At 51.5% G+C, this 22,338-nt stretch overlaps 7 protein-coding genes across 7 annotated transcripts; 3 read left to right on the top strand and 4 right to left on the bottom strand.

The window, feature by feature from the left end:
- Positions 1-222: 222 nt before the first annotated feature.
- Positions 223-858, top strand: ATEG_01626 (DUF3602 domain-containing protein; the record flags this gene model as incomplete). Its single annotated transcript, XM_001208991.1, has 4 exons — positions 223-314; positions 367-436; positions 516-638; positions 724-858. 4 exons carry the CDS (start codon positions 223-225, stop codon positions 856-858), a joined length of 420 nt encoding a protein of 139 aa, XP_001208991.1.
- An 868-nt stretch (positions 859-1,726) lies between these two features.
- On the bottom strand, positions 1,727-3,238 carry ATEG_01625 (uncharacterized protein; the record flags this gene model as incomplete). The annotated part of the gene is made up of 4 exons (XM_001208990.1): positions 1,727-2,406; positions 2,603-2,725; positions 2,800-2,877; positions 3,046-3,238. 4 exons carry the CDS (start codon positions 3,236-3,238, stop codon positions 1,727-1,729), a joined length of 1,074 nt encoding a protein of 357 aa, XP_001208990.1.
- Positions 3,239-6,952: 3,714 nt separating this feature from the next.
- ATEG_01624 (60S ribosomal protein eL33) lies at positions 6,953-7,802 on the bottom strand (the record flags this gene model as incomplete). The annotated part of the gene is made up of 5 exons (XM_001208989.1): positions 6,953-7,050; positions 7,147-7,247; positions 7,314-7,355; positions 7,419-7,482; positions 7,778-7,802. 5 exons carry the CDS (start codon positions 7,800-7,802, stop codon positions 6,953-6,955), a joined length of 330 nt encoding a protein of 109 aa, XP_001208989.1.
- A 2,649-nt stretch (positions 7,803-10,451) lies between these two features.
- On the top strand, positions 10,452-12,820 carry ATEG_01623 (glucose-6-phosphate dehydrogenase; the record flags this gene model as incomplete). The annotated part of the gene is made up of 10 exons (XM_001208988.1): positions 10,452-10,495; positions 10,831-10,903; positions 10,969-10,989; positions 11,055-11,399; positions 11,471-11,668; positions 11,724-11,808; positions 11,872-11,948; positions 12,000-12,207; positions 12,269-12,640; positions 12,711-12,820. 10 exons carry the CDS (start codon positions 10,452-10,454, stop codon positions 12,818-12,820), a joined length of 1,533 nt encoding a protein of 510 aa, XP_001208988.1.
- Positions 12,821-13,851: 1,031 nt separating this feature from the next.
- Positions 13,852-15,965, top strand: ATEG_01622 (putative sucrose transporter; the record flags this gene model as incomplete). The annotated part of the gene is made up of 8 exons (XM_001208987.1): positions 13,852-13,949; positions 14,023-14,048; positions 14,110-14,357; positions 14,404-14,485; positions 14,539-14,610; positions 14,666-14,855; positions 14,908-15,023; positions 15,076-15,965. 8 exons carry the CDS (start codon positions 13,852-13,854, stop codon positions 15,963-15,965), a joined length of 1,722 nt encoding a protein of 573 aa, XP_001208987.1.
- A 763-nt stretch (positions 15,966-16,728) lies between these two features.
- ATEG_01621 (uncharacterized protein) lies at positions 16,729-17,154 on the bottom strand (the record flags this gene model as incomplete). Its single annotated transcript, XM_001208986.1, has 2 exons — positions 16,729-17,061; positions 17,143-17,154. 2 exons carry the CDS (start codon positions 17,152-17,154, stop codon positions 16,729-16,731), a joined length of 345 nt encoding a protein of 114 aa, XP_001208986.1.
- Positions 17,155-18,347: 1,193 nt separating this feature from the next.
- Positions 18,348-21,668, bottom strand: ATEG_01620 (uncharacterized protein; the record flags this gene model as incomplete). Its single annotated transcript, XM_001208985.1, has 5 exons — positions 18,348-18,421; positions 18,484-21,018; positions 21,082-21,175; positions 21,231-21,388; positions 21,479-21,668. The coding sequence occupies 5 exons, from the start codon at positions 21,666-21,668 to the stop codon at positions 18,348-18,350; spliced, it is 3,051 nt and encodes a 1,016-aa protein (XP_001208985.1).
- Between the last annotated feature and the right edge of the window lie 670 nt (positions 21,669-22,338).

Genomic DNA, 22,338 nt, shown 5'->3' with positions numbered 1-22,338 from the left:
GCCAGCGCCTAAGTAAGTTAACAGATTCCAACTCCTACGCATAGATCTCGCGTCACATTCACAAATAGCCATGGAACTCTCCGCACCGTCGCCTTAGGCTGCATTTGATAGACTAACCTCACCCCACGCAGGAACCTCACGAGTCCCCACCAGGCAATCTTGCAGACACGCAATGGCCGACAAGGAACCGGTCGTATCGCATGGCCGAGGAGGTGCGTCCGCATGTCCTCTCTCCAGCTAACCGCCGCTCCCCTGTTAATCGCGACCTGTTCCGCCCCCTCAGGCCAAGGAAACATTGGCGCCGACTCGACCCAGTACCTCCCTCCCCTCCCACGATATCAATGCGCCTCTCTAACCGTGAACCAGATACGTCGACGCTGCCATAGTCCGTGAAGGCGTGTACGGCGACCAAGGCGACGGCGCTTATTCCGCAGGTGTACGCGTCCCCCCCGTGCTTCAGGCGCACCACTACTCTTCTCCACAGGACAACAGACTGACTCGGAGTGTACTCGCAGCGCGGAGGCGCCGGCAATATCGGTTCGCCCCATGTCCGTCCGGCAACCGGCACTCCCCACGACGCCGAAGTCATCCCCGAACTGTCGATTCGCAAGTCGGTCGATGGGGACTACCACACGGGGGTATGTCATGTCATACTGTCTTCCTCCATGTCCTGTGTTTTGCGTGCTTCGCGTTTCGCAGGCTGACTGACTGACCACAATGTAGCGCGGGGGCCAGGGAAACGTCCATCTGGACGAGGAGCACCGCAAGGAAAAGGAAGAGAAGAAGAAGAACCGGAAGTCGCTGGCTCACGAGGGACTGGCGGAGAAACTGAAGCAGAAGCTGTTCGGGAAGAATTAGTGTGTGCATTTGGCGTTCTTCGCTGCGTTCTGAGATGGAAAGTTGGGTGTGAGATAATGGTTTAGCCGTGTGTACAGCAGCTTCCTTCCTCTCTGACTTGCCCACTTAGGGGTGTCTCTGGGTGTTACTGCTGCTGTGACGTATGTGTTGTTCTTGTGATTCCCATGTATGAGTTAGTTGCAATGGATCTTAATGATTCGTTAAGGTGCGGACTCTTTTGTTGCTAGTCAGTCCTCGGTGTGCCTACACCGACAGGTGGTGAATACAGAGGATCCAATTGCCTTGCATTGACACGCGTTCTGCTTAGGCACAACTCCGTAGACCCATAGATGGACGAGATTGTCGAGTCGATCATTGCACCTGTCCAGCCACATCACCATCGACATTCCAAGGGAGATGATGCCTCACATCGAGGCGTTGATCTGAAGATCTAGGATTAGGAGCTCCGCATATCCAGAAAATGGGAGCATAATATACCAAACGTGAGACGGTTGGAAAAGACAGATAATGTCTGCATTTATAAGTGCACAAAATTCATCCATCACTAAACACCCGAATGAATGACCGGTGCAAATCATAGTCCATGAAAGTAATATACCCATCGTGCATCGTTGTCTCGTGGAAACCGTAACCGCATACCCGAAGAGGAAAAACAACAACTCACGGAACCGACCAGAAAAAAAAAGCCCGTAAACAAACACAGATTGCATACAAATCCCGACCAGATGTCCCGCTGTTGCACTGGAAAATAAACGCCGGATAAGGTATTACATCCATAAAGATCACTTGAAAACACGCGTCGAAGGGAATTAGGGGGGCAAAAAAAGAAAAAGAAAAGGAAGATAAAAACAGAAGGCAGAAGCGACGTTTAGTCTTTGCTGAATCGTCGCTTGAACCAACTCTTCCGCTTCGTATCACCCGCTGCTGCGGGCGCTGCGGTAGGAACGTTGTTCGTCTTGCGCAGTTGACGGCGGGTGGTGGGTGCAGGTCCACCTCCTACCGGACCGCCAGAGTCGGTGGCTGGAGCGGAGCTCTGGTTATTACCCAGCACGATTCTCTCAGGCCCAGCCCCACCTGAAGCAGCTACTTTGCCGTTGAGATTCGGCCCTGGGCCGAATCCCTGGAAGCCAAAGTTGTCCGCGACCGATCGCTCGTCCATTCGCTGCTGTTGTTGCAGTTGGTCTATCGAACTGTTCACCGAACTTGGATCGGTCGAATTTCCCCATGGCTCTGTGTTGCTTCCGGAGCCTGATGCCGCCGTCACGTTCTCGTATGACTTGTGGTAACCATTCTGCCCGTAACCGTTCTGAGCATAGCCGTTCTGGGCGTATCCGTTGGACGCATTGTTTCCGTAGTGCTCCGAGTTCATGCGTGGGTGGTGGCGTGGTCGCGGTCGACCGCTCATCTGGTTGTATGGATAGTAATTCTCGGGGGGTGGACCAGCACCGTAACCGCCTTCGACATAGCTATCCGGTCGTGAATACGTCCCTCGGCCGTTGTAGTAGCCTTCTTGTTCACCGTACCCGCGATTTGCGTATCCGTTGTGGCCTGCGATCGAATCGCAATCGTCAGTATGGTCCACTTCTACCAGGTGCAGCGATCGCAAGCGAGTCGCGTATATACGCAAGAAATACGTTACCTCCATAATAGCTACTGCGCCGGCTGTAATCCGCGCGATAACCCAGCTCTGGTTCTGAGACATTATGATTAGTCTGAGACAAGTCGCTTGGTTGACGCAACCTACCGGTTTTCGCATACGAGGCCGGCCTGCCAGTGTATGTTCCATAGATCGCCGCTTCGAACGATCGGATAGTGTCTAACGGGCGCTCAAGACGAGGACGGGTGGGATTGGAAAGATCGGGATCAGCTGTTTCAACCGCGGGTCAGGAAAACAATCCTCCTTGGGCAATTCGCGATAAGGAAACGGAGGGGACAACGAACTGATGACATTCCCGAATTGATCTTTGTGCTGCATGGCCCTCAGGTTGCCCAAATTCGACTTTTCGAGTGCAACCGCCACTAAAACAAATAGTTAGATCGCACATCAACGCCAAAAGATTCGGGGAATTTGTAAACAACGTGGGTCGAGGAAACGCAGTAACTTTTAAGAGGGCAAGAGAGGGGAAAAGGGCAGAAGAATGACAGCAAGATCGAAGGAATGCGAGAACGAAGGTTAGAGTCACATACTTGGTTGGGCTTCGCTCATAGCAACCATCGGGTCGGCTTTGGTATGTAGAGTGCGTCTGTGTTTTTCTTCTGCAGATTCAGAGAGATGGACTTTGTGGTGACTGCCGGAGTTGCTGGAATGATGAGATTTGTCGGACTTCAAGCTGAAACCTCGACTGCGCCTAGGAGACGCGACCGACTGGGGGCTTGCCATTTTTATCGTTGAACGGTCGCCCTTAGCGCCCGATAAGTACGGCTGGAGCAGGTTTCACTGGGATCTGCTCTGAGCTATGGTGGCCGCTGTGGAGCGCAGGGTCGATAGGAGTGGAAACCGCCAAGGAATGTACTGATCGCAGGCAATTTAATAGCAATTGACTAATGTCCGCAGCTCAGAACGCAGCCAACGAGAGGACTGAAAGATGGGATCCGCTGCCTGACGTTTGGGATGCGTAGAAACGGTGTGGGGTGGAAGATCTATATGGATGACCATGTTTTAGAGGTTGTCCCCCTGAATTTGAAGAGGTACTATGGGATCCTTACGTATTCTGCGACGGACGAGGAAGAGGAGTTTCAAAAACCGGACTTTTGATGTTGATAATCGTCACCGCAAATCAACGAGAGATGTGCGCCAGTGGAGAGAGGTTCAGACCTCGTGGATTGGAGCAAACCCGGCCACCGACTGAGGCGGTACTTTTTTAGTTCTGCTAGAACGACAGTTCGGGCACACCACGGCCCATTTGTCAATGATCGACAGTGAACGACGATGGGAGACGGCTGGGGGTAGCAATGCGAAATGGTCGGTTTTCCAAACGAGGGTTAAGCGAAAACACCGGGGAGAATGAGAGGAGGAGAGAAGAGAAGGAGAAGAGAAGAAAACAGGAAGAAGAAGAACCGCGACAGTCGAGGGCTTTTTGACTTGAAGCGGCGGGAAGAGTTGACGACAGGCGCCACGCAATTGGATGGGAGGGACTTTCTATCAGCCTGTCGGATGATGGCGTTTTGGCCGACAGACACTTTCTCGAATCTGGATGGAATGGAAAGTCACGGAAGAAGTTGCTGATCCAGAGCAATACCTGTACGAAATATTTCTATGACAATTCTGTATAGCTACGGGGATGCGACTGATCCTTTGTTCTCTGATGTCTTCTCTTCTCCTGTTTCTATCTACGCTGTACGCCTCCCCTTACACGTGGGAGATAACCAGGCAGCCACGGGGTCGACGTTATGCACATTACCTAGGTACCTGTTCTGCCTTCTACCTTACCTAGTACAGTACTTAATGATGGTTCCCGCAGTCCACCCCTCATCGTCTTACTTTTTTAATCTATTTTCACCTCGCCTCCCGGATCTAACCATGCACTTCGTAGAATCCCATCTCACCAAATGAGACATCAATCCATCCGGTGTTCCTTCGTTCCAACATGCGTCGCAACCATGTGTTACGCAAGTTCCCCTCCCTGACGACCACAAGCGCCAATCGGCAGCACAAGAACCAGCCCAGCCACCACAAACTGGTTTGCATCCACCATGGAACTGAGGTGGCACCCTCAATGTCCCTGAGCTTATGTGTTGTTCTGTAGGCTCTCCCCCAATCGTGATGCCCAGAAGAGTGATCTTCCCATCCGGCGCTTCTTGCGTAATAGCTGGAGAAAATGAAACCAAATCCAAAGTCAGGCATGGCCCAAGTGCAGACATCATTGTTACTCATAATTGAGTTGTGTCTCGGACCCGCAACCTAACTTTCCGCTCTGGTTATTTTTATCCTTTGGCACTAGCTTGCTGTGTAGCGGCAAACGGTTTGATCACACCTCCAGATGTCATGATCCTTTACCCCAGGGACCTATCGATTGTCTCCAATGGAAGAAGCTAAGGCACAACTGAGACATGCACAAAAATTTTTGTCTTATGCATTTCCATACTGAACTATTTTAAATCTTTTCTTCTTTCCCAGTTAGGCCTAAAAGAAATGTCAGCTCCGCGGGACTTGTTGGGTTCCGCCCTTTTATTTCTTCTACCAAAACGTTGTGAACTTTTTCGGAGTCATCCAAGATACCCAATACCTAGTAGGTAGTATCTAGGGTACCTAGCCTGCATGCATAATCATTCTCCAAGTGAAAGTTCCTCCACGCAGCGCAACAGGTTTCCACTGCATGATCTCCCATCCATCCTTACTCTGTACAGCCATCAATCCGGGGTAGGCCTCATGCAGCGTGGGTCACACTCAATGGAGCTCCCAATATTGGCAGTCTCATCTTAAATAGCACTTAGGTAGCCCAAGATGATATCTTATCAAGGGGCCGGCCACCTGCGCCTTATAAGAATCATGAAATATTTGATTGAAGCATGTGTCGGCTCGAGATTATATCAATCAATAGACCCATTCCACATATAAACCAACAATTTGGATTTACTGAGTCTTTGAAATCGGCAAATCTGAATAGTACAGGTATTTTTACGGCAAAAGCTCCGACGCCCTTTGCAATTCTTATCAGGCAGCCAATGATTTTGCAGTTGATTGCCGAACAGCAGTGATGATCTTCCGTTGGGTGTACTCCGTTAACAGCTGTGGGTCACTGCAGTGGGGGGATGGCGCCTACTTTAATTCCTATAGACTTCTCGACGAACGAAGGATCATGCAAGGGTGCCTATCCAGCCAGATTCCAGAAAACAGTCCCTATCCCTTGATCGGGCGCATATGGCCAAGATCGGTCTTGGCCTGATAATGTGTGCGTTTCTATGAGAAGCCTCTTCCGTTTATACGGTCTCACAGAGGTATTTACTCTGGCATAGTCCGACAGCAGTACCTAACTGGACTGTTTCAGAGCTGAGCGCAATACAATTTTTGCCGTGTTTCAAAAACTATGCAAAGTGACAACATCAAGAAGATACTGTTCGTTTCGAATAAGTTTGGCATTATAGAACGACAAGAGGTAGGGACAAAGAATGGGGGGATAATCATATTTTGCATGGAAGTTCTATTCAAATACCAAGGTAATGGCACATCCAATGGTCTCAAAAGAAGTGACTGGGTTCTTAACGACATACCTCACGATTATATGCTATCAACTCCATGAACTAACATGCCACTGTTAGACTATTTATGTCTTGAATAGCAAAGAAAATAAGCGAGCACCTGTAAATTGCCATTAGACGACCTGTGTATTTGTAGCATGAAATAATACTGGCAAGACAACCCTAAGGCTGCAACGCCTGATCGAGGATTGCTTCTCAGCATTGTTTTGGGAACTTGGACACATTACGTATATTCTACAATGGAGATGAGCGCACATTGATATTCATGACCCATCGTCCCGCAACTACACCATGCTGCCTTGCTACAGCTGGGGGCAGAGCAAGTAGAGTACCGAGGGGAGATGCTGCGCGCACATGAGCCTTATTGTTTACTTGGAGCCATCCCGGACACCCGGTCAAGGCTCATGGACCAGCAAACACTGCAACCGGATGCCACTGGAAGACGGAGGTCAATCTGCAGTGCTGGAACGGCTCTAGAGATTATCCAAACCGAGCCCCCGCACAGAGCAACGAGACAAGCCGCCTGAGATTCCAGACTTTAGGCCACAAAACAAGATTCCATCCAGTTATTTGTTGAAATGGTGTGGATTGGTGTATGAGCGTCAGATACAGTTGGGAGCAGCCACGCTGTCAGACAAGACACATCATGCTCGCCAGTATTGAAAACAGGACAAGCTTTTCTATATGCCTAGTAGCTGACAATAACCATGCTGTAAAAAGGACAGAGTTCTTTTATTTCAATTCGTAGGGCTGGACGGCCCTGCCTCTCCCACGAACATTATTCATATCAACCCGCCAACTCCATCTCAACATCGGCTCATACCGTCGACTCCTTGCCCGACTGTCTGCGCGAAGATTCCGGAGTGCCAACTAACACATAACAAATGCGAGTCATTTAGATGTTGGAGGGGTAGAGCATGACGCGGACGGTAGCACCGAAGGACTTGGGGGGAAGGTTGTGGCGGAACTGAGCGCGGACGACGCCGGAGTTGCCTGTGCGATATGATTGTCAGTGTGAGTCCAACCGCATGCCACTTGCCGTCCACCGATAACATGTCCAATTTCACCGATGGCATTCTCATCACATACCGTGCGGGCGGGTGACCTTGCCCCAGATCACCCGGATGTTGGAACCCCGAACCTCACGCTTAGCCCGGTAGACGAAAGCAACCTTCTTGCCCAGGTAGAAGCTGTAAACACGACCCGTCTTAGTTCCCTTGTTCCATGATCCAATCGTTGTCCCAGAAGTGACTCACTTTGCGGCCTCGGTGTTGTCAACACCATCGATCTTGATCAGGCTGTATCACCGTGTCAGAAGTTTATTCCCATATTCCTTTGCGATGTCCATTGTGGGTCGGTACCTGGTGTTGGGGTTGACCTGGCGCTTGGAGCGCTGGTAGCTCAGGTGACGACCCCTAAAAAAGACTCGTATTAACCCTTCTGTTCTCATCGGATGTCGTGACGATATGCGGTTCCCCGATCCCTCCACTTGGTGATTCCACGATTCTTATATCACGATCGGATGTGCGCGACACGACGAGGATAGCGATTGCAACTTACTTGACGTAGACTGCAGGCAAGAGAAAAACCACGTTAGCAAAAATTCAACCACAGCATGGACCTCATGGCGCGCTCCGAATCTTGCATCCCAACCCCGAGGATGGAGCCCTCGCGCACACATGATATTCCATATCAACTCCCTCCAAGAGGTGCAACTCACGTCTGTGACCGTGTTCCGAAGGCATTCTGACGGCGGTTCTGAGCAACAGCGGGCAACGCAAACAAGTCGAAGGAAGGCAGAAATGACCCGCAAAAAGTCGTCCGGGTTGTCGTGGTTGTCGTCGCTTCGATAGGTACGGAGTCGACGCACAATGTTCACAATTTGCGAGGTGTGTTCGGTGCGGCTCGCCCTAACCCCAAACGGGACGCTTAGCGAGCAACTCCCTCCCCAGGGCTAAGCGAAGTCCCGTGATGGGGAAGACCTTGGGTCTCGCTTTGGCACTAGTCCGATTCGGGAGTACCACGGAGAAACTGCTTTTCCTCTTCCGACAGATTATTCAGATCTCGATTTTTTTTTTTTTCTGATTTTCAAAGGTCTTTCAATCCGAACCCCACCATCGCTACCTATTTTGCCGTCGGGCTACTGTGGTCCGAGGCCGGTCGAGGGGTTACTGCAGCGCATGCCTAGAGCGTCCCCCGCTGACAAACCATCTCTAGGAGTGCCCTACCCCATGACGACAGGGGATCCATCCCCATGCAGCTTGATCCGCGTGCTGGAACTATCGGATTCTTCTCTCGCAGCCTCTAGAGATCCGAAAATTCGACGTATGAGATAAAAATTATGTAGATCAACAAGTTCGAGATAATGAAAAAGCAAAAGACAACTGAACTTCAGCGTGATCTTCCCGTGGTACCACCTGCCACCATGATGGTTGTTCTCCGGATGGAGCACGGAGTATATAAGTGGAAAGATTAAATCCTGACAGCAATGATCAGACCGGGACACATATTTGGAAATACAGCGAGGTCCGCCCCACCATCCTGGGATTATCGGTAACAAGCTTGACGTTGAGGTTTTGCCCTTACAGCACGCCATTTTTCTGTGTACTCCTGTTTCGTCTTTCCTAACTCCGTCCCTGTACGAAATATGCAACAGATGAAATGGAAAAAAGAAAGGCTAAAGGGGAGAAAAAGGCAAAAATTTAGGTTAGACTTGCAGATAACAAAGACCAAAGCCCACCCAATATTAACTCAGAACTATGTACCATGACCAGGATGGAAATGATAAATAATGCAGACTGACCAGCGCCAAATGTTCAGTCTGACACAGTTCCTGGCCCCTCTTTCATTAAGGTATTGTAGTTCCTCACTTCGCACACGGGAAAATAGAATCCGTACCGTGCTCGGAGAATCCGCCGATCCATCTCCACGACTTGGGTCACCGGGAGGGAGTGCTCCAGGACGGAGTCACCACCATTTCCACAGTAATCTTCGCCGCAGCTTCTGGCGCGCGATCTCTGCCTTTGTATTTTTGAGTGGAGAAGGTGGTCCGAGGTCGCTTTACAGCTGTACTATGCTTGTATGTAAACCGTCTGTATGATGGAAGATTGACGTTGCAGTATCATGGCAATCTGATATCTATATGCATTATCTCCGTGCTCGTGCCCACGGCGCATTCTGTCGCGCGGACACATAGTGTTTGCTGAATTAGACGAGAGAATTAGGTAAAACGAAAGTAATAAATAAATAGATTGAAGAAGGGACGTGCAACCGGTGGTCACACAAATCCTCGACCGGGCCGACGTCAATGATTGGAAGCTGGCTCTATCTCACCCCTCCTGACGAAGACCTCAGCAGTGTACGGTACACTGGAGTTAAGCTGTCCGTCTCCGCGGACACCTGACGAGCTTAGATAGAGGGTGGGTTGGATTATGGACCACACCCCGGCCGCCTTTATATTTCTTTTTCTCCTTTTTTGATGTCCTGGCCTTCGCCTATCAGAGGAGAATCCCACTAGATCCTAAACTGACTGGGCGTAAGATTACTAGTACCATGTAGCATTTGGCGCGGGGCTAGGAGGTCAGCATATCCAAGATGTGCCTCTAGAGATGCGTCTCCGGTCCATGTACGGTTCCCGGTGGAGCTCACTGGGTTGAAATTTCCAGCGGAGTAGGCTCGGATAAAACTAGTGTTAAGAAGCAGTTGAGCAGAAGGGTTCGGATGATTGGGGACGGTAGTAATACAAGGTACAAGCACCGGCATCGGGAAGGATTTCCTTCGTGTCCTCTATATCCGAGTGGGAGGGAGTATGAACGGGCTGACTGAGTACCTAGGCAGGCGTGAGAGGGATGATATAATACCAGTAGCTGTCGCCACGGCGGTGGATTCTAGGGAGTAACTACTACGTAGATGATGAAAAGGAAAAAGAACTGATAAAAGATGACAGATTATCTATCTCCGGAAAAAGGGCGGGCACCCGAGGCTATAGTTATACTACGAAGCATAAATAAAATAATAAAAACACCTAATTAAATCCAACACGAAGATATCCTAGGTTCCCAAAGCCCAGTTGTATGTAATTTCTCTCCAGTTAGGTTTTTTCTTACCCAGGCCACCGGACGGGGCTCGCGGCAACAATCGACGCCCCACCGTGTACTGTAATCGAGAGTCACCCTGCAGCAACTGCAGCTCCTCGACTGCTGCTACGACTAAGCAGAGTCCCTCTCACGGCGTTAAAAAGTACTTGCTCCGCCGGAACTGTTGGGGATTTTTCCAACAAACCTCTTCTCTTTCCTCCTCTACTCCCTCGTCTCTCCTTCATTCCAAGCTTCATTTCCCTTCCTTAACAGTCCGTTGTTCATTTTTGGTGCCTGCACAAACTCCCGTCCGTCACCATGACCAGCACAATAGCCCGCACTGAGGAACGCCAGAACGCTGGGTGAGTCTTGACTGCCGCCGCCGCCTCCCTCTCTGACATCACACCCCTCCTCCGTCCCCCTCTACGTCTTTCTTTTCTTCCCACCCGTCTGCCACCTGCTCGATCGCCTTCCTCAGGACAGTCAATATCAGTCAATTCGACCCCAGATTTTCCACTTCCCTTCGTTGAATGCCCCGAGCTCTTCCAATTTGCTTTTTAGAAATTGTCGAGCAGCTCTAGTTTTCAATTCCCCCTTCTTCCGATCGCGCTGGCAAATCCCTGTGATCGACATCATACAGCTTCCCCTGCTCAGCCAGTAACCTTCGATTCGCTACTAACATGGATGTCTCGCGTAGCACCATTGAACTGAAAGATGACACGGTCATCGTGGTCCTCGGTGCCTCCGGAGATCTCGCAAAGAAGAAGACGGTAGGTGTTCTACCCTAAAAAGGCTTGGCCGGTGAAGCCGATCGGAGACTGACTAGGTTCCATAGTTCCCTGCACTGTTCGGTCTTGTAAGTATACGATGACGGTCCGAGTAAAGTATCGTCGCGTCGGTTGGCATTGACCATGCATTTAGTACCGTAACAAATTCCTCCCCAAGGGGATCAAGATCGTCGGATATGCTCGGACGAACATGGACCACGAAGAATATCTGAGACGGGTGCGCTCGTACATCAAGACCCCCACCAAGGAAATCGAAGAACAGCTGGATGGCTTCTGCCAGCTGTGCACCTACATCAGCGGCCAATATGACAAGGATGACTCGTTCATCAACCTCACCAAGCACCTCGAGGACGTCGAGAAGGGCCATAAGGAACAGAACAGAGTCTTCTACATGGCGCTGCCTCCTAGCGTCTTCATTACCGTGTCGGATCAATTGAAGAGAAACTGCTACCCCAAGAACGGCATTGCCCGTATTATTGTGAGTCGCCAACACAAAAGCTTTGTTTCTACCGAGGCATATGCTTACGCGTGTTTTCTTTGTGTCTACAGGTCGAGAAGCCCTTCGGCAAGGATCTCCAGAGTTCTCGTGACCTCCAGAAGGCCCTTGAGCCCAACTGGAAGGAGGAGGAGATCTTCCGTATTGACCACTACCTGGGTAAGGAGATGGTCAAGAACATTCTCATCATGCGCTTCGGAAACGAGTTCTTCAACGCTACCTGGAACCGTCACCACATTGATAACGTGCAGGTATGAGTTGAATGTTTTCAGGACGACCGGTGCAGATGCTAAGCTCTTGTCGCAGATCACATTCAAGGAGCCGTTCGGCACGGAGGGCCGTGGAGGTTACTTTGATGAGTTCGGCATCATTCGTGATGTCATGCAGAACCGTATGTCCAACAAAAAAATGACCTTGACGGCTAATGATGGCAAGTGCTAATGTCCTTATCTAGACCTTCTGCAGGTGTTGACGCTTCTTGCCATGGAGCGTCCCATCTCTTTCTCTGCTGAAGACATTCGTGATGAGAAGGTATTTTTGCCGATCCCTTATCCCACCGGCGGCAACTAACGTAAGTGACAGGTGCGTGTTCTGCGCGCGATGGACCCCATTGAGCCAAAGAACGTCATCATCGGCCAGTACGGAAAGTCGCTCGACGGTAGCAAGCCCGCCTACAAGGAGGATGATACTGTCCCTCAAGACTCGCGCTGCCCGACTTTCTGCGCCATGGTTGCGTACATCAAGAACGAGAGATGGGATGGCGTTCCCTTCATCATGAAGGCCGGTAAAGGTATGTATCCTGTTCTCTATGGCAGCACGCCCTGGACTTGGTGTACTCACATCTTCGACAGCCCTGAACGAGCAGAAGACCGAGATCCGTATCCAGTTCCGTGACGTCACTTCCGGCATCTTCAAGGACATCCCCCGCAACGAACTTGTTATTCGCGTCCAGCCCAACGAGTCGGTGTACATTAAGATGAACTCCAAGCTGCCGGGTCTCTCCATGCAGACGGTCGTTACCGAGCTTGACCTTACCTACCGCCGCCGTTTCTCCGACCTCAAGATCCCGGAGGCTTACGAGTCTCTGATTCTGGATGCTCTGAAGGGTGACCACTCGAACTTTGTCCGTGACGATGAACTTGACTCGAGCTGGAAGATCTTCACCCCTCTGCTGCACTACCTGGACGACAACAAGGAGATCATCCCCATGGAATACCCCTACGGTAAGCGGCGAATGCGCCATCTGCGAAACAAAATATTTCTTTTGAGTTCCAGTACTGACAATGTTATCAGGCTCTCGCGGACCTGCTGTGCTCGACGACTTCACCGCATCGTTCGGGTACAAGTTCAGTGATGCTGCTGGCTACCAGTGGCCCCTGACTTCGGCCCCCAACAGACTGTAAATGAAAAATATTATGATCGTTTAAGCAATGAAAAGGGAAAGAAGGAAAATGGGTTAATGTGAGCACTACCGGGTTTCATAGCATGATCGGATGGTCCTCGAGGTTGGGATGGCACGATATTTGGAGACGGGTTTTCCAGATCGGCCATGGTGGACCAGACGCTCCCCTGGGTCCCTAGAAACGAATGAAGTGACTGTTACGAATCAAACACGATGATATTGATTCCCTCTTGCAGTTGCGACGGGCTGTTTGGGGCTAGGTGACTGTAGAAGGAGGGAGTTTCTGTTTTGACATTGATTTGATTTTTTGGATAGTGGTATATTTGCGGGTTAGCTTTGTTTGTCTCTTGATTTTTGGACATGTCACTTTATTCAATTGCTGGCATACAATGACCACGGATATGTTCTAGAAAGTGTTTCGAGTAGACGAGAGATGCACCGTGCTATTAATAACGGGGACAAGGAAAGTGCCGCGGCCCTGGTGGGTCGACGTGCTGCCGATAAGCCCACGACGCCCTGGCGGCCCGGGGGCCCGCATGCGTTCTGTTTGTGTGGGTTTCTTTTTCGGTCTCTCCTCTCCTCGTCTTTCTCCTGCACTCGGCGCCGACCTTTTCGATTTCCAGGGGCCCTGCCTGGATCTTTCAATTGTCCCAACGCTCTTCTGACCGTTTTCCAATATTTCGCTTCAACGCCCTTTTCCCTCTCGCCTCACAGAAACCAACCTTCTAGCGCTTCAACCGTCCTTTTGCGGCACCGAATTCCACCGCATTCTTCGCAGCTATTTTTATCACACGGATTACTCGGCCAGCGCAATTGACTTCCGACCGAACCATTATCGCCTCGAATCTCTACCTCGATCCTGGTTATCTCATATCATCCCGAATATACATCTCCGACCAACTCTCGTCTGCAGCGCAGGCCATACGTCGGCCGTGATCGCGGCCACGAGGACAGGTGCAACAGCTGGTTCATGGACTACCGTTGACGGAGAAAAGAGTCAAGTGCATGCAGGTATCCAGATTCTAGATAAGGATGCCACAGGCTGCAAGATGGGTGGGCACGCCCTCGATCAGAGGGCGCACCGAATCGGCGCGCATGGCGTTGCTGACTTTCAGCTTGTTGGGATTACAGTATGTATCTGACCGGACTTCTGATGACACGCTAGAGGGTAGACAACTGATTCCATGTGCTTGCTTTTACTAGGTTCACTTGGGGTATTGAAATGACATGTAAGCGCTCCCTGTCGAACAGGTCGCCCAGACGTTCCTCTAATGTGCATTTCCCCCGCAGACTGCACCCCGTACCTCCTTCAGCTCGGTTTAACAAAGTCTCGAACGTCGCTTGTCTGGATTGCCGGTCCTCTGTCGGGATTAATCATGCAACCCCTCATTGGTGTCATTGCGGATCGATCGCGCTCGAAATGGGGCAGACGCCGGCCATTCATGATCGGTGGCTCGTTGATCGTCACAGGGTGTTTGTTGGTACTTGGATGGACGACAGAAATTGTGAACATGTTTGTGAAAGACGATCCAGAAAAGGTAACCGACTATACTTGCTGGGACCGATCACGCCGAGGCTCATCAGATGTTGTCAAACCAGGTCAAGAACGTTACTATCGCCCTGGCAGTCCTGAGCATTTATGCTGTTGATTTTGCGATCAACATCGGTGCGTGTCGAAGTTTCCGGGATTTCTAGATTGGCAAACTAACACGGGAGTAGTGCAAGCGTGTTGTCGAAGCTTAATTGTGGATACTTTGCCCATTCCTGCACAGCAAGCGGGATCAGCCTGGGGTATGTTAGCCCATGATAACAATACACAAGATATATGGATGCTAAACGTCTACAGCCACGAGGATGTCGGCAATTGGTCAACTCATTGGCTATGTCATTGGGTCTATCGACACTGTCAGCATTTTTGGCACATCGATTGGAGACACTCAATTCAAGCAAATGACGGTTATCTCCGCGTTGTCTTTGCTAGGTGCTGTTCTCGTTACAAGCTGGGCTGTGAAGGAAAGAGTCCTGATTACCGCAAGGTGGGCGTCTTAATCACGGCAATTCCGGCACAGTTACTGATATCTGAACCAGGGATTCTGATGGAAAAGCCGGAGCGCTCCAAGTGATATCTCAGCTGATCAAAACCACGATGGACTTACCCCCTCGTATCCAAGCTATTTGCTGGGCTCAGTTCTGGGCCTGGATTGGTAAGATCCTACCCGATGAAGCGATAGTTTCTGGCTCTAATCATTCCTCTAGGGTGGTTCCCTTTCCTTTTCTACAGTACTACTTGGGTTGGTGAAACATACTTCCGATATGAGGTCCCTAAAGACGCAACGCAGCCCAGCGACATGCTTGGCGAGGTGGGCCGTGTAGGCAGTTTGTCTCTCGTGGTTTTCTCATCCATCACGTTCATCGCATCCGTCCTTTTGCCCTTCTGTGTCCAACCGCCCGACAGCAAGCGGCCCAGATTCACACCTCGACCACCCCCAGGGATCGCCGCACTACTCAAGAAAATTACAGCGATTCGACCGGATCTCCAAATGACATGGCTAATCTCGCATGTCATGTTCGCTGCTACAATGATCTTCGCGCCACTAGCCCGGTCCCGCGCCTTCGCAACCTTCCTCGTCGCCCTCTGTGGTATTCCCTGGGCCATCACCTCCTGGGCACCCTTCTCCTTCATGGGAGTTGAGATCAACAAGCTCGCGATGGGCCCCTCTGCTGCATCGCGCCTTTCCGGCGTGACTATGATCACGTCGTCCAGTGTCCACTCAGGCGCGTACAGTGACATGAACGGCGACTCGGAGATGGATGTGCTCCGTTTGAACCACCACGAGCCAGATAGCGACAGTGATGTGGAGGACGGACCCTCGAACATCCCGTCGACCGGTGAGCTGGCCGGGATCTACCTCGGCGTGCTGAACGTCTACACCACGATCCCGCAGTTCGTCGGCACCTTCATCAGCTGGATCGTGTTCAGCATCCTCGAGCCCGGCAGTACCAAGCGCGATGACGCCTCTTCCGACTCGCAGTGGATGAATCTCGACAAGGACTCACCTAACGCGATTTCTATCTGTCTGTGTATTGGCGCGTTGTGCGCCCTCGTGGCCGTCGAGGCAACACGGCGGTTACGCTATATCCTATAATAATACCGTGCATGGAGATGAGCTCCATCCATATACTGGAGTCTGTGCTTCTACCTATGTGTCAGAAGAGCATTAATCGGTTTTTGTTCGCCCTTGGATTTGATTATGCCAGGTTCAGATCTTGTCTGGCCCACCTGCGTTGTTCGATACCCCCGTTCTCACATATTATTTAGTTCGCCCGGAAAATATTCCTCAGGTGTGTGTTTTCGGCTCTCGGCTCTCGGTCTCTTTAGAGGCGAAACCTCTTAACATCTCTGGATATTGACGAGGGCTTCGCACATACGGCGTTAACGAGCACGTAATGGATATAATATATTGTATAATACTACCTCTGGAATTCTCCAGACTTTGTCTTCATGTACGAATGAATGAACAAGTGCTGCCCGTATCATTAGAAGCATTTGTGCGAGGAACAGCCTTTGTCTGATTGGGGTTGGCGTCCCTATTCCACCCCATGCCTAAAGAACCTATGTGTCAAGCTTTGTGTTTGCTTTCAATCTCATGGCCTAGAGCGCCGAATAAGGTTGTGCTTTAGATATCCAACGGGTAGACGTGGGTACAGAGGGCTGAATACTAAGGTGGAGTATAGCTATACGACCAGCGCAGGTGAAGGAACTTGCAACTAGCGTTAATCCTTATCTTTAGTAATACTGTCTTTAAGAGGTACCCTGTTCGGTTTGAATCATCCTGCGGGACAAGAACAGTAGACCACCTAGTATAGGTAGCCACCACCACCACCACCACCACCACTGCTTAATGTTCCCTAAGCGCAGACGAGAGTGGCGCTCTGGACAGACCCCGCCTCAGTAACACACTGCTCCTCGGCCCCCATGGTAAACGAAGTGAAGAAGTTGGTCTCGCACCCTGGGTCCAGGTATAGGTTGAGAGTCGGAGTTTTGGAAGCATCCTCGCATGCACCGGATACCACAGCTCCGGCAAAGCCGGTATAGGGAAAACCCTCGATATTGAAGCAGGAGTTTTCAACGATGGTATTGGTGCCAGCGAGGACGCTGCAGTTACCGCCTAAATACCTGGCGAAGGTACCGGTGACGGCAGACAGGGCACCTGAAGCGAGGGCTAGAGTAACAAGAAGGGTCTATCCAGAGTGTTAGTCTAGCTAGCCTATGGAATCATCTAAGGTTGATTGAGGGGATTGGAAGACATATATATCTCTTACCTTTGGTGCCATGGTGAGGGTATCGGATTCTGTTGGTATGGGCGTGAGAGGGTGATACCTATGGTAGGAATGAAGAATCATCATGGAAGAAGGGGACCTCCGCTTTTAAGTATCATGAGCACCGGTGGGGTACTCAAGTAGGTCTCGGGGTCCTGTATGGTTTCTAAAACTTCACCGTCCGCTCAGCTCCGACTGTCTATCAGGCCACAGTTCTATCTGACGACGTTTCATTGGTGGCTGTGTATGGAATACAACAGCATGCGCATAGTAAGACCATCGATTAACCAATGGACCAGTGTAATCAGGTAAGCCGGAGTTTGCTGGACTTGAGTCAGTCATCATTTATTGCAGAACCCCTCGTCGTGGACTGCAAAGTACCTATTCCCTACACCATTGAGGTCTCTAATTGGGTGAGGATTCAGAACTCCTCGAGCATGAGTCCCGCTAGCCCGCAACGCCGCACGGAGGCGGCTTACTTTCTTACCAGATGGTGTGGAATAATCTCTCCGTCGGTCTTACTTCTGAGCATTTCTTGAACTATCTCCAATAAAGGAAAGTCCTACAGTGAGGCCTCGAGCCCCTCCTTTCAGTTCACTAACGGATCTACCACTTGCCCCAGCAAGCGGACAGCCCGGCAGGGTGGACACAGTCAGATAGCGAGGCGGTCAATATAATAGCCACCGTATATATTTGATTAACTGTAATAGATTCGGTTGGTACATAATGAAAGTCTGCAGAGGTATATGGATATATGGGGAAACGGAGTAGCCAAATCAAGTACAGTAAAGTCGACAAAAGCAGGAACAGGTGGGGAATAGTACTAGGAGCGCGAGAGAAAAATAAATGCAAAACAATAACAATACGTGGTCTCTCAGCATCGTTTAACGAGCACTGGAGCCACGCGAGGACGCGAGGAGAAGGAAGGAACCACAACACCTTCGACCGTCGGAAGGCGTCACGGCGTACTTCTGTCGTCTCTTGCGTGTTGTTGGATTGCGTAGGAATGGAATTTGAGCCAGACACAACACAAGGGAGCGAAAGTGCGAGAAGTGGACAAGACAAAGTTCGGCAGACTAGAAGGTAACAGATGAGATCACACACAGGCAATCCACAACGGCAAAGAAGGTATAACCAAACGGGCAGGTAAGAACGGAAGAACGAGAGGGGTGATATGGAACATGGATCGACAATTAAGGAGATCCCAATTATCGAGTGGTCTGCATGTTGCCCGTCAGTTCGGCGACTCGGGCCTTAATACGAGCCGCACGCGACTCAAAGCCTGATGCGAATTATACATTAGAGAACAAAACAAAACTAGTTGGAGAACAGGGATTGACTTACTCTCTTCTTCACTCGTGTTACCGCCATCTTCGCTGTCTCGTGGGTGATCAAGGGCAGCAGCTCTCTCGGCGGCGTTCTTGCGAATCTGAGCCCACCGGTCATAGGAGCTGGGGACGGCGGGCGCGCTGTCCTCAGGTTCTGTGGCTGTCGTGGGCTCTGGAGCTTCATCAGTCGTAGGAGGTTCGTTTTCCTTCTCCTCTTTCTGGGAGGAGGTTTCCGACACGTGAGAGTCCTCGGGGACGAATGCGGGCTGATCAAGTAGGGGACCCTGGTCAAATTTGGAGAACTCGCGGTCTGCGGCTGCACGCTCGTTGGTATCCACGCGCGAGAGTGCGTCGTATTCAGCCTCACGGGGGTTTCTTGGAGGCCCATCTAGGTTAGAGTTCTGAGGCGGTTCTTGAGGGAGCGCCTTGGTCTCCACAGATTCCGAGGCCGGCTCCTCTTCTCTCGAAGGAACAGGCATCTCGGCCCTAGCCTTGGGAGCCTCCTCAGATGGAGCTTGAGGGACAGGTTTCTTTCTCAAGGTGGACGGGCGAGTGGTCTGCTCTTGAGAAGCCTTTGCCTTGTTTTCGAGAGCGGCACGTGCAGCAGCGACGGCGGATCGTTCAGCACCAGTAGGTTTCATGGGAGGCTTGGAATCCATGTCGGTCTTCTTCTTGGTCGTTCCGAACATGCTCTTGAATCCAGTAGGACCAGATTTCTTCTTCAGCTTGCCCTTAGAGTCTTCCGTCGACTCCACAGACTTTCGGGGAAGTGAGTCAGTAGTAGCTGCTGGTTCTACTGGAGCACTGACTCCGCCGTTCCGGCCTTCAGTGTTGGTTTCCGGCACACCGCTTGCGTCCTTGACAGGGGGCTGAGGGGTTGTCGAGCGCGAAACACTATCCTTTGGCACCGGCGGAGGGGGTTGTTTCGTGCTGGTGCTTGGGGACGGGGATGCTGGAGGAGCAGGCTTGTCCTTTACTGACTCGTTCGGCTCTTCGGTCAGGGCACCAGTTCCTGCACGGCTGTTGCTCAAGTAAGCCGTCCGATAGGTATTCTTGTCGTAGTTACTGGCCCATTTCAAAGCGTGCGACGCTTCGTTCACAATGGACGGCTGCAATGTCATGACCGAATTGGTCTTCGAATACGTCGTGTCCCGGGCGTTCGATCTGGACCCATTAGTCGCTTCTTGCTCCTGCTCCCGATGGCGTCTCTGCAAAGCGGCAGCAGCGGCTTGAATGCGAGCATGCTGATCTGGAGCAATACTTGTCTTGCTTTGAGGCGCCTGGTTATCAGGTCGTTTGTATGATTCCTCCACAGCGTTTACCTTCCGGGCGGAGGACTTGCGACGGCCAAGTCGCTTGCGCGTAGAGAATCCGAAGAATCGCTTCTTCTCGACGATATATGCGCCAGGTTCGGGCTCTGGGGCAGCCCCTTTGACCTGTTCCTCCAGAACCAACCACTTCGTGTTCTTGATGACGGTTTCGAGCAAGGCGCATCGTCCAAAGACAGCCTTCCGAGAGACCGGCTCCTCGCCCGCAAGACTGCTAATCCACACCCACCAGAAGGAGTCATCCAGGTCGAGGGTCGTGATACTGGCTAGTTCTCCGGGATCGATCGATGGCTCGCTATCAAGGTTGCGTTTATGCGATTGAGAACTTTGACCCCGGTCCATCGCGATAGGCGGGAGGACCTTGTCTGGTGGAAGAAGCACGGGGGTAACGGGGGCTTTGAAGGGGTTCTCGTCACTGAAACCGGAGGACATGAAATCAGCCCAGGATGGAGTGGTGGGACGACCAAGATCGCCGGCGCCGGACTGGGGTGCCGATTTGAGACCGCCTCCAAACTCTCTTCTCGCCAGGGAAGCCGATTTCCTGTCCTCCTCAAGATCGGTGTCGAGGGTGCTTCCGAAACCCATGTCCTCGAACCTTGACCATGACGCGTCCTGGGCCGAAGAAGTGGGATCTGTCACGCTGGATTGGTTCGTAGACGAAATGCACTTCAGTACGCGGACACACTCGTCAGTTAAAGCCCGGAGGGGATCTTCGAAGCTGGCGAACTCTTGGAGATGGTGGTCACTATCCCGATACTCAAAGTTTTTGGCGCGGCGTAGAAGAGCAAATGGGGTGGGCGAGACGGTGTCGACAATCATGACGACCTTGGTGGTTGAAACTTGGAGGAGCGTGGGCGTCTCCGGCGGATACTCGGTAGCTTGGACCAGAGTCTGAAGGGCAATAGGCAGGGTAGAAATACCGCCCATTCCACGAGTTTCAGGGGACAGGGAGCGTAGATAAGCAAAGAACAAATGGCTCGTCGCATCTGCGGCAGTGGACCAGTTCTTGTATGCCGCCTCGAATCCATTTCCGGTGTCCGTATGCTCGAATGCCCACCAGCCGGCATACCGCGAGAGCTTTCGTCCTCCGAGACCGTTGGATTTGCCATGAGCTGCGATTGCGGTGAGAAGGTCGAAGAAATCGAAGATGATTTGGCTGCGGGCGTCCGAATCGACACTGATGGGAATGAATGTGGAGAAGGCGTCGGGAGCAAATTGCGAGTCTATCGTACAGTCAGCATTTTTCTTTACAAGCGCTTAGCGAGAGGGATAGATGCATTCCGTACCTTGTTCGCCGACCTTGAAGAGCTCATAAGCTTCCCAGGTAACAACTCCTCCAGGAAGTCTGCTCCAGCACCATTTTAATACACCGCACAAGACCTAGATATCCGTGTAAGTCCAAGGCGAGCGGCGGTCAAATGGCGGGTCGACTCACCAGCGGATCTGTGAGCCGTAGTTCTTGCGCCAACGCCTCGCCGTTGAGGGGAGATCCTCTCTCGACCGACTGACTGAAATAATTGCGGACGAAGGTTCGGGCAGCGCTGGCATCGGAGCTGGGGCGGAAGGGTAGGAGGAGAAATGGGGTATGGAGGGCTGGTCCATTTCCGAGCGGTGATCAGCATCAATGATTCGAAAGAATGCGCGACCCCTCGGACAGAGGAAGGGAGCCGGGGTGGAACATACCGCGCGCTTTCAATTCCTGAGTGCAACCTCGAAGGAGCTCATGAACTTCCTCCGGGGCCACTTCCGTTCGCTGCCACGCGTCGGTCCATGTGGGTTTAGCGGGCCCCGAGTCCTCGACTATGGGGTTTTTGGGGGCTTTCTTCACAACATTGGAGTCTTTACTCCGAAAGACACGGGTGAAGAACGGCATGTTGCCAGCAGGTGCACACCCGTCAAATCTGGCGAAGGGGACAGAAGTTAGCAGAGATGGACCGGACGGGCCAGCACGGGGCCGGTATTTTTTCCTTCCCCAAGTGGGCACCAACAAAACACGAGTATGAATCGATCGATTCAGAGGGTCCAACCGAAAGAGGTAAAAACCCACGATTTTCCAATGAACCGTGCGAGAATCCCGAAGGGAACCGGAGGGATGCAGTAGTAGTGTAACAGAAGGAAAGATGTGAAACGAAATGAGGGCAGGGGAAAAAAAGGAAACAAGAAAGTAACGGGAGGAAGACAAGGTAGTCGACTGGTACAATCCGATCAATCCAAGGCTGCAAGTCGCGACGAAAAGCAGTTAGGCGCAAAAAAAGAACAGCAAGCACATTCAGGTGGCAGAGGGATCGACTGCAGCTGGGGACCGACAGCACGTCTAGCGTGCAGTAGCAGCAGCAGGTCGGTAGGTACCTGTTCAATGGATCAGGATGAAGAAAAGCGCTCTACATGAAAGGGACCAGGATCGACCCAAGAAACGAAGAAGTGAGGGCAAAGGAGAGGAAGAAGGAGAAAGGAATGGAGGTGGAGGAGGAGAGAGGAGGAGAAAGAATACAGAGGAAGATGAGGTGGTGATGATGAGGATCTACTGGATGGACTCGTTTCAG

The sequence above is a fragment of the Aspergillus terreus genome, genomic scaffold, assembly GCF_000149615.1.
Source record: "Aspergillus terreus NIH2624 scaffold_2 genomic scaffold, whole genome shotgun sequence".
Classification (NCBI taxonomy): Eukaryota; Fungi; Ascomycota; class Eurotiomycetes; order Eurotiales; family Aspergillaceae; genus Aspergillus; species Aspergillus terreus.
The sequence above is the reverse complement of the archived record's forward strand: the minus strand, read 5'-3'. Positions and strand labels throughout refer to the sequence as shown.